This window comes from Cetorhinus maximus, chromosome 25 (genome assembly GCF_964194155.1).
Source record: "Cetorhinus maximus chromosome 25, sCetMax3.hap1.1, whole genome shotgun sequence".
In the NCBI taxonomy this organism is placed as follows: domain Eukaryota; kingdom Metazoa; phylum Chordata; class Chondrichthyes; order Lamniformes; family Cetorhinidae; genus Cetorhinus; species Cetorhinus maximus.
This window is the reverse complement of record NC_135903.1, coordinates 2,760,312-2,774,905: the sequence shown is the minus strand read 5'-3', so window position 1 is coordinate 2,774,905 and position 14,594 is coordinate 2,760,312. Positions and strand designations below refer to the sequence as shown.

General features: G+C 38.5%; 1 protein-coding gene across 2 annotated transcripts in view; it reads left to right on the top strand.

Moving 5' to 3' along the window:
• The window catches only part of LOC144667814 (ORM1-like protein 3), a 43,103-nt gene extending 29,262 nt beyond the window's left edge, over positions 1-13,841 (top strand). For both annotated transcript variants that reach the window (XM_078529288.1, XM_078529289.1), the window contains 2 exons: positions 9,203-9,354; positions 10,129-13,841. In XM_078529288.1, coding sequence (XP_078385414.1) covers positions 9,203-9,354; positions 10,129-10,264 — 288 coding nt within the window. In that variant the 3' untranslated portion in view covers positions 10,265-13,841. The remainder of the gene's footprint in view (positions 1-9,202; positions 9,355-10,128) is intronic.
• Positions 13,842-14,594: the final 753 nt, after the last annotated feature.

Sequence of the window (14,594 nt, the reverse complement as noted above, 5' to 3'; positions counted from 1 at the left end):
CTTCTTCACACAAAGGGTAATGGAAATCTGGAACTCTTCCTCCCAAAAAAGTTGACACTATTTCAAAATTGCTATTGATATTTTTTTTTATATAAAAGCATTTAAGGATATGGAACCAAGGAGGTGAATGGAGTTAAGGTACAAATCAGCTTTAATCTAGCTGAGCGGCAGGACAGGCTCGAGTGGCTGAATGACCTACTTCTATTCCTGTATTTCTATTCTGTCTGAAATAGCTGAACTGACTTTCTTGTGCATATTAATGCGTTCTGAACTATTCATTTGTTATTGCCTTCATTGCTCAATATTGGTCAGTTTCTTATTTCCCCACCATTTCCACCCTTCCCCAACATAAACTAAGATTGAAGTAGGAGAGGTAATAATGCTGAAACACTTCAACTTCATTATCTGAGCTGTCACTGGAATCGAGGTAACTAACAAATTAATTTGTTGATATTTTCTGTATGCATTCAGGTAGAGCAATAATTGCCATTGCGATTCAATGGAACTTACAGTAAAATAATTCAGAGTATGAATATTTGCTGCCTCTGATCTATTGTTCTGTGAATGCATCATCTTGTATTGATTTTCAAATTTTAGAGTTAAATGTAAGCACTCTATTGGCAGTAATCTATAATAGCATTTTATAGGTTCCATTAGCTTGTGTATTCCTAGCTTTCTGGTTTTTGTTATACCTCCAGGATTTATTTTATCCTGAAGTTGTGAAAGACGCTATTTAAATGCCATTTTTACTTGCCCATTCATGAACTTTAAACCTCTGCATGTTTGTTCTTTTCATTCACAACCTCTTAGTACTGTGCCCATGTTAACCCAAGGATACTGCACCTTTTCAGTGTTTTGATATCAAGATGTGGAAATGTTTGGCGCCTCCTTTCAAGTTTGACAAAGTTGCATGTTCTGGACTGCTGTGCAATTCTTCTCTCCCACTGGCATTGAGAGAATTTCTCTCAGTTTTACAATTGAAAACTCTACTCTTCTGGCAGTACACTTTTGACAGTCATGTTTCCTGACTGTCTTGTGCGCTCTCAACATTTGTGGCCTTTGTTGGTATGCAAAATATGCACTAATGCAGTCTGTCAGTGAAATTTAACATCTGAGAGATTCTCCAGTCTCACTGACCTAGATCAGATTCTAAGTGGGAGGCTAGCCACCGTGGGCTGATTAACTGTAGAAAATTGACGTTTGGCATGTACTTGCTAGCCCTCTCAAATGGCACCCACTGCTGCTATTGGCATTCTTGTTCTTGCCCTTTCCCTGCAATCAGTGTAGAAAAGCCTCCTTCGGGACCAGATAATGCTGAGGGGCAAACTGGTAGATGCATGACTGGAGGCTGTTGGAGTAGCCCATGCATGTACACACTAGTTGTGCTTCCTAAACATCAAGTCCCTTCAGGGATTTATTCAGGCTATATCTGAAGAAATGTTCAGAAGTGGCTGTTGCTGAGCCTTTTTCCTTGGTTGGCTGAGCAGGTATTGGGTGTCTTCACTCACATGTGGCCTTAGTGTACCTGACACAAGCTAATGTTAGGGTGAATTTCAGCCTTATTTGGAAACTGTTGCCAGCAGTATCTAGTGATATAGATGCTCATCTTAGAAAGGAAACTGTTTTCCTTCTGGCACATCAATTTATTTGGACTTTGATACAGCCTATACTGTACTTGGTGTAGTTGATGTGAATCAGAGCATAAGCTGTTATAATGTTGAGAAGCAGTGTTGTAAATATACTTATTTGCATGAAACTCTTTAAAAGAATGACCAAATTGTGTAAAATTTATATTTTAGCACACAGCCACTTTCAGCTTTTAGTGCTGCATTATCTAGGCTTGTAAAACCAAGGATATTTTGCCTCTCCAGGATATGAGACCAAATACAAAGTTGTCAGCTTATTAAATGGGACAAAATAATATGCCAAATTACTTAAAGCAAAGCTAGAGATATGGGTTACTACACTTCTAAGAACTAAATGTATTCTCAGGGCCATGCTTCCTTTTAAATGTATTTTTGGACCATGTTTTTAGTCATACCTCCTCCTATTACTACTCAGTGGCGCTTTCATATCTGTAGATTGCATTGCATTTTACATAAATGTAAATTATTTACATACAAGTAGATAAGTTTGTCTATTTAGGACAAATGGTAACAGAAGATGATAAATGTGATGCTGAAGTTAGAAGAAGGATAGAAATAGCCAGAAGTAATTTTGTGAAGATAAAGGATGTGTTATCAACAAAACTCAAGGAACAAGGAAAATAACTTTTTTACTTCATTCATAGGATGTGGGCGTCGCTGGCTAGGCCAGCATTTATTGCCCATCCCTAATTGCCCTTGTTCAGAGAGCGGTTAAGTGTCAACCACATTGCTGTCGATCTGGAGTCACATGTAGGCCAGACCAGGTAAACAGCAGATCTCCTTCCCTCAAGGACATTAGCAACCAGATGGGTCTTTATGACAAACAAAAACAAAAATAGCTGGAAAAACTCAGCAGATCTGACAGCGTCTGTGGAGAGGAAGACAGAGTTAATGTTTCGAGTCCATATGACTCTTCATCAGAACTACTTCATCTTCATCAGCTCTGATGAAGAGTCATATGGACTCGAAACGTTAACTCTGTCTTCCTCTCCACAGATGCTGTCAGACCTGCTGAGTTTTTCCAACAATTTTTGTTTTTGTTTCAGATTTCCAGCATCCGCGGTATTTTGCTTTTATCTTTATGACAAACAGGTTCGTGGTCATCATCATACTTTTAATTCCAGATTTTTATTGAATTCAAAACTTCACCATCTGCCGTGGTGGGATTCAAACTCAGGCCCCCAGAGCATTACTCGTGGCCTCTGGAATGCTAGTACAGTGACAATACTACAATGCCACTGCGTCCCTGACTTTCCTGTATACCTCAGAAACCTGGACAATAAATAAAGATCTGTGGAAGAAAATAGAGGCCTTTGAAATGTGGAAGCTAAAACGTATGCTAAAAATTCCAAATACAGACCATAAGACAAATGAAGAGGTGCTTGAAATTGCAAGAGCAAAAAGAACTCTTTAAAAAGTAACATCCAGAAAAGAAAATATCAGTAATTCGGCCATTTGAACAGAGCTGAAAAGCTACAGAGATCCCTTCTACAGGGCAAAGTGGAGGGCAGCAGAAAGAGGGGTCGACCTAGGGGAAGTTGGATGACAGAACGGTTGCAGACAAGCTACAGTAGATGTGTGAGGATGGCACAAGACAGATCAGCGTGACGTACCATGTCAGCAGATGATCTGGTAGGAGTAGCTATAAGCAGCAGCAGCACATCAATCTGTGATGATTGCATTCAACTCATCTATCCCAAATCTGTTCAATCTGAACTCAAGTTCTAATCAGTACAGATCCACTGTACTAAATTTGGATTCTCGCTCAGAGGTCCATGTGGTGGAATTTCCACACTTCTCCAGTAGAGGACACTGCTCTGAGCTTATGATTAAGCATTTTAGCATAAATAACAAAAGTGGATTCTACTTTATTCCATTTGTCTTTTATGCTGAACCTCGGAGCTGTCAATGCTGATACGGTGCCAAAAGTGTGTAAGTGTTCTGATCCTGAAAACAAGCGTCGCTTGGTGTGGTTACCACACGCATACTTATCCAGAGCCTATTGTAGTCATTTGATTATTTTTAAAGAAATAGACCTTGATTTTCTTTGAAGCCTCAACTGTGAACAACAAACTGGGGACAAAGTCTGTTTGAATTTCTGGCACAAGTGGGTTTTTGTAATAAGGCTGATATGCAGCTCTAACGTGCATTCTCTGAGCCCCAATACACACTGCACAGAGAGCCAATTTGGATTTTTAAAAAAAACTCTGGTTTTTCACAGATACAATATTTTTTGATGCAAGTTCTATTTACCTTATTGTGTTGTACTCTAAATGCCGTTTACACTTGTGCTATTTCATTAGTCATCTGTCAATACTACTACATATCTTATAACTTCATAATAAATGAGTAGAAAATGTTGTCCACTACCTTCCAATTTATTTCCTAATTATGACTTTTTGATCACACTTTTGAACACTTTTTGTAAGAAATCAATGCAAGCAGCTTTTTGACTTCACTTTGTCATCGCAATTTCATGTCCCATTACGGATCGGTTTGTCATGTGAATTACCAGGGACCAGTGAGCAACTGTTAGTACGAGACATTTACTTATGATTTATCAATCACATGATTTCAGATCTGATGGAAAGCAACATGAAGTGTCATGTGATCACTGAAATCACACCAATTGTTAAGTTTTCTAGGCAATTTCCCCAGCATTGTTTACAGAGAAGCATGAGTACAAATAGAATTGATGAATTGAAAGTTTGTGAAGTGAGATTTTATGAAGTGAGGACACAGTCTGCTAGAAGCGCATGGAAGAGGGTTTTTTAAAAATCCATTCATGGGATGTGGGCTTCACTGGCTGGGCCAGCATTTATTGTCCATCCCTAGTGCCCTTGAGAAATGGTGGTGAGCTGCCTTCTTGAACCGCTGCAGTCCATGTGGTGTAGGTACACCCACAGTGCTGTTAGGAAGGGAGTTCCAGGATTTTGACCCAGGAACAGTGATATATTTCCAAGTCAGGGTGGCGAGTGACTTGAAGGGGAACTTCCAGGTGCTGGTGTTCCCATCTATCTGCTGCCCTTGTCCTTCCAGATGGCATTGGTCGTGGGTTTGGAAGGTGCTGTCTAAGGAGCCTTGGTAACAGTATATGCATGCACTGAGGGATGAAGTGAAGATACATGGTTAGAAAAAGTCAAAAATGTGTGATGAGCATGAGAATAACATTGAATAGCACAGCATAATGGTAAATATTGAGGTGAAAAATGGGGGTGCTCCTGAAACTTGAGTGGAAGGCAAGACAGGTTACTGAGAAAGGAGAGGAGTATGGAGGCAGTCATTGCATGACAAGATGTATGTTGTATTAATTGTAGGGATATGTAGTAGAGTGGTGAAAAAGTAAGGAGGTTGCTTGTTGTCCCTAACTAATTGAGAAAATCACTCTTGCTAGGAACATATTTAAAATGGATGTGTTTGATGCAAGACTCTTGTTCATGTCAATAGGTTATAGCTACCAGGAGGTGAATTGTGAACAAAGGATATCTAATGGAGACAATGTATCTGGATTTTTAGTCTTTATGTTTGTATTTATTATGAGAAGACTTATGCATTGAATTCAGAAGAATTGAGGCCACTAACACCTTTCCAGATTTTAAAATTAAGTTAAAATATTTATTAACAAAACGAAAAAAAAAAACACGCAAGATTACATTTACACGATTATTTAGCCTTAATTCCCAAAATTCTTAGTTAGCAGGCTCCCAACTACATACCCCCTTTAAGGCAACAGTCCAAAATAGATTTGAAATTATAAAATCAACCCAGCAAGGCTTACCACAGCACCCACTGAACAGTGGAATTCCGAAGGTTTTTAACACAACTGTGGTTACTGGACACAGCAGACTTCTGCTAAGGTGGCTGAAGGCTTTTTCTTAAGGACTGCTTCCCACGGTGTACCTTTCGATATCACACGGCTGCACACCCCCTACATAGCCTTCCATCCCTCTTTATAATGTTTTCTCTCTCTTTTAATCTGTAAATTCCATTGTTGTATAGGCCTTTGGAAATTTACTTTTCCCATAACATAAAACATTTTCATGATGTCAATATGGCATCTTTTTGGGAAAAATAAACATAACTTTGCCCTATTTATCTTGTTTGTTGTAAATATCCTACCATCTCTTTGAAACCCAAACACTTTCCACTTATCTTAAAATGCAAATTTCATTCACACCTTATCTGTGGAGCCCTCATCCTAGCTTGTCCATCTCCATTTCCAAAGTCTGCTTTACACCTAACTCTTTTGATTTCAACATTGCAGTCTATCTGATTCTAATTCAATTAAATCAGCCACACAGAACCATCCACACTCACACCCATAAGCCTACAATAATATTATGAAAAATATTATAGTTTTGTGACACAGACCAACACAAAGGTGCAGCTGGAAATGGAAAAGGGCTATGTACTGGGGGAGGAAGGGTTGTTGTGATTTTTGGACCTCTACTTAATATCTGGAATGTGGAGGCGAATAAATTGCTATGACCACAGCAGATGTTAACTGCTGCACAAACGAAACCCCAGAGGGAAACTTGGCTTAGGGGCCATACCTTTTTTTTTTGTATTCTGAAAATGAGAAGAAAATGTATTGATCCCAGCAGCAAGAAATCCAGTAACACTTTTGGGATTTTAAAAATTAAAAGTTTTATTAACAAGAATAAAAGAAAACTTAAGCACACAAGATTACAGTTGCACAGTTAATCTTGCATAACATTCCTCAAAAAGATCAGACTTGATCAGACCCATAAGTAAACACCTTCCAGACCAGGTTTGCAGTTCACTTCAGGTAGACAGGATGAGTCTCGTGCACCCAGTGCTTTTTGATGCTGTGGCAGAGGAGGAGAGGAACTGGCAGAGGATGGCCCAGGCTGATTGCAGCAGTGGCCAGGCAGCTTAGGATGCTGAAAATCCAGTAATATTACCCAAGGCAAACTACTGTAGCTTTAATAAAGGCATACCACATGACTTCTTAAGCTCACTCCCACTCTATAGCGGAAATCCAAAGCTTCACCACAAGACTGCTTTTTGCAGCCCAAGACTTTTCTGGCTTGACTGGATGGCTTATTCAAACTTCATCTTCTGCCCTCCTGGAGCTGTTTCCAGGAGATCTTCCTCACTCAGCCAATAGCCTACAGCTAACAGCTCAACAGCTACAGTTCCCCTAAGCTCTCCACGGTAACTCCAAAATACCTTTATTCCCCCCTTTCATCTTGGGTTCCATTGTTCTCACACCTCTTTGAAACTCAGATCCTTCTAAATATAAAATCTTTAATGTTTCTATTTTGTCTCTGCTTTCAGGTCAATAAAATGTAATATTTCCTCTTCTGTTTACCTATGGAACTTTGAGAAGCAAATGTGCTTCTTGTCACTTCTGACTTCCCTTTGATATTCAAATGAACTCTCAACTTATCTAAAAATGCAAATGTTAGATTCAACCTATTCACTTGTACCTCAAACCTAACGTCTATATCCTTTCATATCTTAAACCTCCCAGACAACCCATCTTCTAGTAGCTTTTCCCCAGCTTAATTAAATCATTTACACGCGCGCGCGCACACAGACACACACACACGTGCAGCTTTCTTCACAGAATAACGCAATATTCCCCAAAAACATTTTTAAAATCCATTCTCACAAAATGAAGTACAGTAATAGTAAATGAGTTGATAAAATGTGGCTAGGTGAAGGCTGTAATGGAGATTGGTGTCCATCTGGACAAGTGGGTGTGCTAAGTGATGAATGTGGGTAAATAGATGGCTTGCACATTACAGTCATGAAGATATGTATGCAATGAAGTGCTCCTTGACCAAGATAGGATTTCAGTGTGTTTACAGAATATTCACAAAGTATATAGTAAATGTGAAGCTGGGATGTTGAAAGGGATAATCAATTACTGAGATTACTTGAGAATATTTGAGTACAAATAGTTTTTCTTTAAAACTCCACTGTGGTCTAGTGAGTAAAAGCACTGCTTAGTGTACTATTCAGTCATACAGACTGAAAGGCCTTGGGTTCAAATGGATCTGTATAATTCAGACCACCCCACCCTTTAAAAGGACATGGATACATTGGGAGAATTTTGGGGGGGAAAATATCAAGAATGGTTCTGTGACTTAAGGCTGTAATTTAGGGAGAGACTCGAGAAAACTTTGGTTGTTAAACTCTTTTTTCAATCACTAATGTATTCAGATCTTCAAAATGGTAAGAGGCATGGATAATGTGAGCTTGGGTCCACTATTTAATTTATAACTACATGCATATGTGTTGCTGCCTTTAATGTAGAATTTATATACAACCAATTTAATGCAGCGAAAAATGGATGCTGAGCCAAAGGAGGAGAGATTATAATGTGTAACCAAAAGCTTTACCAAGGAGTAGGTTTAAGGTGGGTCTTAAAAGGAAAGAGGGGGGCTAGAAGGATCTAGCGAGGGAATTCAGAACTTGGTGCTTGGCTGCCAGTGGTTGGTGAAGGGATGGGGAAATGCATAAAAGACCAGAATCAGAGTTTGCGAGAGGGTTTACACAGTTACAGAAGGTTACAGAAATAGGGAGGAGTGAAGCCATGAAAAGATTTGAACATGAAGATGAGAACATTCAGTTTGAGTTTTTGGTAGTAGGTCAAGAGACCAAAAGTGGGGGAGTAGGATTGGAAACGGGCAGCAGAAATATAGATGAACTGGTTTATGAAAGGGAGGATGGAAAGCCGCTGAGTAAAGTATTGCAAGTCTGGAGGTAACGGTCAACACAGGGTCAGGTTTGTCTTTAGCCTTCTGTTGATAGCCTCCGTGGTCAAATGGCCCGCAGATGCTCTTTAGCCTTATAAATGGTGAGTAATCACCTGGGTGGAATACCAGGTTGCCATTAGCACTTGAACTGTTCCCCAGTATAAACCTCTGTCTTCAGGAGAGGAGAAAAGTTTGCATCCTAAATGAGTACTTGTGTAGCAACTGGGCCAACCGCATTGCAAAATATAAGATTATAAGAAATAGGAGCAGGGGTAGGCCATTCGGCTCATCAAGCCTGCACGCCATTCAATAAGATCATGACTGGTCTGATTAAGGCCTTAAACCACTTTCCTGCCTGCCCCTCACAACCCTCGACTCCTTTTGTCAGTCAAAAATCTGTCCAACTCTGCCTTGAATATATTCAATATCAGATATGCTGATCCACGCTGATGGATTCAATGAAGTTGGCTTTGAAATATTTTATAATTTTGTGGGGAGATATTTATGGAATTAATTTCCCTAATCCAAGAGGCCTCGCACCTTCCAAAGTTATAGACAGAATAATGAACCGATAGCATCCACTACTTTATTAAAATGTAGAAGCTGTAGAGGCCCACAGACTTGGCAAGCATTTTACGAATTCTACTGGATATTTTGTGAACTGAAACACTAATATCTTGTTGTATAATGGTGTTATTGCCTGCTGTCTCAAGATAGGTTTGCCTAAATTTTAGTATTTGCTGTAAACTGGATTCAAGGAATGTTCTGCTATTAGCATGGTTAAAGCATTGAATGTGTCTGTGTAAATCTTTTCCCTTCTGTCTCCAGGGGATGTACATATTCCTGCACACTGTAAAGGGAACACCATTTGAAACTCCAGACCAAGGAAAGGCACGGCTGCTGACACACTGGGAGCAGATGGATTATGGAGTGCAGTTTACAGCCTCACGCAAATTCCTCACAATCACACCTATTATCTTGTGAGTTTGAGAAGTAACTATTGAAGACTGAGTCAGCCCAAGGAACAGTGACCAATGTGGCACTTGTGAATTTATCTTCCTTTTATCATAGACTTTGTAATGCATTATCCCTGAAAAATAATAGGAAACTTCCCATCCTTTCCACCACCTCCATGGTTTGATATACAAAGTCCATCTTTTATGATCCTGAGCTGTACGCTTCAGAAAACTACCAACTTCTGGTACAGCCAGAGCACTTTTGGGGTTCCTACAATTTGCTTCACACAACTATCAAGCTAGAAGGATTGGGGGTGGGTGGTGGAATTTGGCCAAGATTCCCCTTGTTGGTAGTTACCTATGATCTCTGGAACTCCCTCGTAAAATTACACAGTGACCTTTTGGTTGTAATAGCCTCCAAGATCAAATAATCTGGCAATGCTGCCTAGTATTCAACAATGTCGAGCCATTGGAGGACTGTTCTCACCCACAGCAGCACACCCTGACATAAATCACTGCCTTCAGGAGAAATAAGGGGAGATAAAAAGTTCAAGAAAATTGTTTAATTATTGGCTCTGCTGTTGATATGTTTAAATATTTGTACAAAATTTAAAAATTTTAAGCAAGCAATTTAGCAAAAATGTAAAACCATATGAGTTGTCAAAATTTAGAATCTGTTTGGTGTTAGAATCCAAAAATCTGTAAATAAACATTAGTTTTTGGCTTCGTTGTGAAAATGCTGCAGAGCCTTCAGGAAGATTTTGATGCTTTTTTTGTCTCTTTTTATTTCAACAACAGGTATTTTCTTACCAGTTTTTACACAAAATACGACAAGTTACATTTTGTTATAAATACAGTTTCGCTGATGAGCGTCCTCATCCCAAAGCTGCCTCAACTTCATGGAGTCAGAATCTTTGGCATCAACAAGTACTGAATACAACATTATGACCAATGTGAAAGAAAACGCTTTTGGAACAACCATCAGCAGCAAAGACACATCATGTTCAGATATTAGGACTTATACCCTGCACTCTATAATCTCTTATCATGGACTTTTTCCTATGAGTAGTATATTTCTGAATGAAGCAGCTCATGTTGGTTGCTCAGGTATCACATTAAATATTTGCAGTGCTCGGAATAGAAAGCCTGCTTTTTCGTTTACTGCCTATAGATCCTATTCTCCCAGACAATATTTTTGATGCCTTGATTGCCATATTAAGTAAGGAGACTTTGGTATTGTAGACATTTAGTTGATACAGTGTGTGAATTTTGCTGTCTATTGTGACCAAACGGATGTAAAAGTATAACATGTAAATACTGTAATGAAATTAGATTTATGAAGGTATGCTGTTTGATATTTGCAGAAGATTTGTTTTCAGTGTCACAATGGAAGCAGTTGCTGAAGGCCATAATATCAGTACATTTATGTGCATGGTCCAATATGGCAGGATTAGGTGTCCTTCACTATATTGAGGTACTTGGAAACATGGTCTATATGGCTTAGTGTAGCCTCTTTGAAGAAACAGTGCTGGTCTTACTGTGCATTTTTAATTACTATCTTTTGCAGATAATTTTTATTTATTTTGTTTTCTTTTCCTCTATCTCATATACGTTCAGTGTTGTGTGGGTGGAAAAATTTACTTGGGAGAATGTAAACACTAGTGAGGATGTGTTTCGAAGCACAACTTATGAATGTTTGATTTAAAAAGGTGTTTTTTGGATTTTTTTTAAGCATATAAAGTGTTAAATAATAGATCCTGTGTGTTAAACGAGGGCAGTAATTGAGGCTGGGCACTTAAATTCGTCTACCCAGGACTTATTGTATGGAATCTCAGAATGTGATTTTTTTTTTTAACATTCAAAAGCAAATCAGGATGTTAATTGTTGGAATACTGCAAAACATCAGCAATCATGCAATTTTCCTGTAAGTTTGCCATGTTGCCTAACTTTGTTCCTTTTTTAACAAATGTAATTTTGGTTTTCTGTACCTGGTCTGTTGTTCTGTCAGAGTATATTGTAATTTGACTGGCTGAAGAAATATGTATGAATTTCATCTGATTTTTATTGGATGGTAGCGATGTACCTGACTTTTATATTTTTTTTTATATTCCTGCTGCACACTTGAAATTGCTGACCTCGTACCGCTGTTCCTTGCAGTCTGCTCGGACTACAAAAATCATAGCACTGAGAGTCATGACATTAAGCAATAACATATGAAGACATGTACCATAGCAAGGGATTGAAGATATGTCTGCGTGATTGAGGCCTTGGCTATAGTGGGTAAAATTGCTGAACTTTACTTTTAGGAATTGGGCTTTGAAGCCAGCTCATGCTGGTGGGAGGAAAGAACTCAATTTAAATTTTGAAATCTCAGCCTAGTTCCTAAGATTGTAAAGCTGCTTGTTTGGAGCAATTTGGCAAAGTCCATTGAGGTCAAGAAGTTAACTGAACTGGGAAATGCTATTGTAGTGATGCAGTTGGAGTTAAGACACATTGCTGCGACTTCAATGAACATCTGATTTGTGCCATCCCTAATCTAGGAGTGCCTGATGCTGGTGCAGGATGTTTTAGGAAATGTGAAGTATTATTTTTCCCAGTGGTGTTAGACAAAAAAGTTATCAGCCACTCAACCAATTGGTTCAGTGTGTTTAGATAGTGAATAACTGAGCCATACGGGTCAGGAAGGAGGGCGAGGCCAGGGACGCGTCCTCTTTTTAATTCCTGTCGAGTTAGCTAACTGTTTCTAGGACAGAGGTAGAGACCCATGATTGGTCTAATTGCCTCTAGCTTATAGAGGAGAAAATCAATCTGTTTGTAAACACTGTCCAACAACCATCCTCTTTTGGAATTGTGCTTGTGTGGATGTTGGAAGAGAAGATGATTGAACTCTGCTGAAATTTCCCCTTATCACTGAACAAATCACTCTGAAGGCTTACATATGAATAACTAGGAACAAAAACGGGAACTGATGGAAATATTCATGACTATGCACTGGGCACCTGGACAAGCTACTGGTGTGTTGAACTGTACACCAGCAAAGAGTTGATGGTTTTGGTGGAATGACGGAGTAGAACAATTGGCATGGGAAGGAGGGAACTAGAGAGCAAACAAACCAGTTTTCATTCCCATCCTTAATCCCCTGCTGAGGTACACATGCAAATATGTTACTGCTTTTCAATTAGACCTTCAAAATGTTGAAAAATCCTGATCTTTTAAAGAAATCTGCCATTTATTTGTCTTTAAAAAGTTATGCTTACACTGGGAAGAGTATCCTGTGGTCGGGAGCCAACGTGGAATTGTCTACCAGTATAACCGAATGAGAAGAATACTCCATTATTGGCAATAATTGAAAGTTTACACTTTTTAAATATTGAAATTTAATCATAATCCTCTTTCTTGCACTATTATTCAATTGTAGAAGAAATGCTAAAGTTGCACTTTTTTAAAATGTTTACAAATGGACACCAGTCTTCTATAGTGGAAAGGAAGAGGAAAACAATCGGACTACAGACTCACATTAAAAGTCCAGTGCAAAATTGGACAATGTTCCTCAAATCAATTGTAATTAAAACTGAAACACATTACTTATCAAACAAGTTAAACACTTTCAGCAGTTAACCCTGTCACTGCTTTGATCCTATAGAAGCACAAATTACAAGTGCAGTCCTGATTTTTTGACTATTACTGAAGTCTGTCTTTGGAATTTTATTCACAAAATGTTACTGGACTTGATTTGTGTCAAGTTGTCCAAATTTACTGGAAGGGTGTGCCAGTGGAAAGGTTAACCTGCTGTCATCAGGAATTGTTAAACATTTTAAAATATTGCTTTACTATACTAATCTGATGCCTTGTACAAGATGATTAAAGCCTTGAATTTATAGATTTTGGAATGCTGGTAAATAAAGACAACATGGAAGGCTGCTTTTTATAGTATTTTGACGGGTTCTGGATTGTCAAAAAGTAACAAAACTTTGTGAAGTACAGTATATATATTTTTTGTTTAACTTCCAACTTCCACTTTCAGCTTGTATCTTAAATAAATGGTCATGGGTGATGGGTTGGTGCTGATGCAGTACCAGTGCTACCCCCACCCCACTCCCAAAGTAGCAAACGTGGGAATTGATGGGGTGATGCAAGGTCAGGACAACCCAGGGTCAGACACATGCACTATTTTTATAGTGGCTATAAGAGGTACGAATACCAAAACTATTTTGGTGGAATCTGAATTAAATATGTGCCAGGCTGGGCCTTTTGAATTTTATACCAGTCTATCAGTTGTGATATTAACCATTGAAGAATTATTTGCATTGGGGACTAGTGTGTTTGTGTATTTGAGCATCTTGTAAATAAGAGTTAATTTAGCATCTGGTTGCAAAAGGATCCTGTAAGCCAACTGCCCTTTTGCAACCAGATGTTTTTCATCTAGATCTTTGTAAGAAAGTGTGAATAATATTTTTATTACTCCTTTGTACAGTATTCTGATATTTAATAAAGGTCAGTATTCATGTAAACTGGTGCAGTCTTCCTTTGTTCTCATTGCAAAGCATTCGAATACTACCTGTATGATGTTCGATGGAACTTTCAACTTTGAGGGGGTGTAAGATGAAAGATATCTGATTCACCTACACTTTTCTTCAATATACACATCCACAAGCAGACTGCAACATAAGTGGAGATCATGCCTTAGCCCCACATCCCCAGCATATTGCATGATCTATTTCTACAATCAGAATGTTTAATAAACTACAGTAGTTGCAGCTGTGCCCCCCCCCCCCCCCCCAAAATCACTCAAGCTTGTTCTATTTAGCATTTACAACTTTACTAGTAAGTTGTGATAGCATTTTCACACCAATTATTTCATGGTAAATGCAGAACTTGTAAGATTTTTAATTACATTGCAGAAGATGCAAAGTCTGATCACATACCTGTTTAATTTTTATTCTTGTGGTTTCTGATGCAGTCTTAAGTATTTGCAGCTTTAGCACTGGAGTATCTGTTACCTTGTACTAATAACTTATCACTCTCATTGTACATGGTAAGATGTGAGCTAGCCAATCATTTTCATCAATACTAGTTGCTTTCAGACTAGTGGATTATTGAAATTATTCAATACTGAAATGGTTCCCTCTGAAGTTGAATTATTTAGCATTGTGATTTCAGGATAATAATGTCCACCAAGTCTAATGACAGACTTCAAGAACAATATGAATCACTCAAAGCATATGATGCACTGAAGTTGAGTGGAGAATTTTTACTTCACTTTT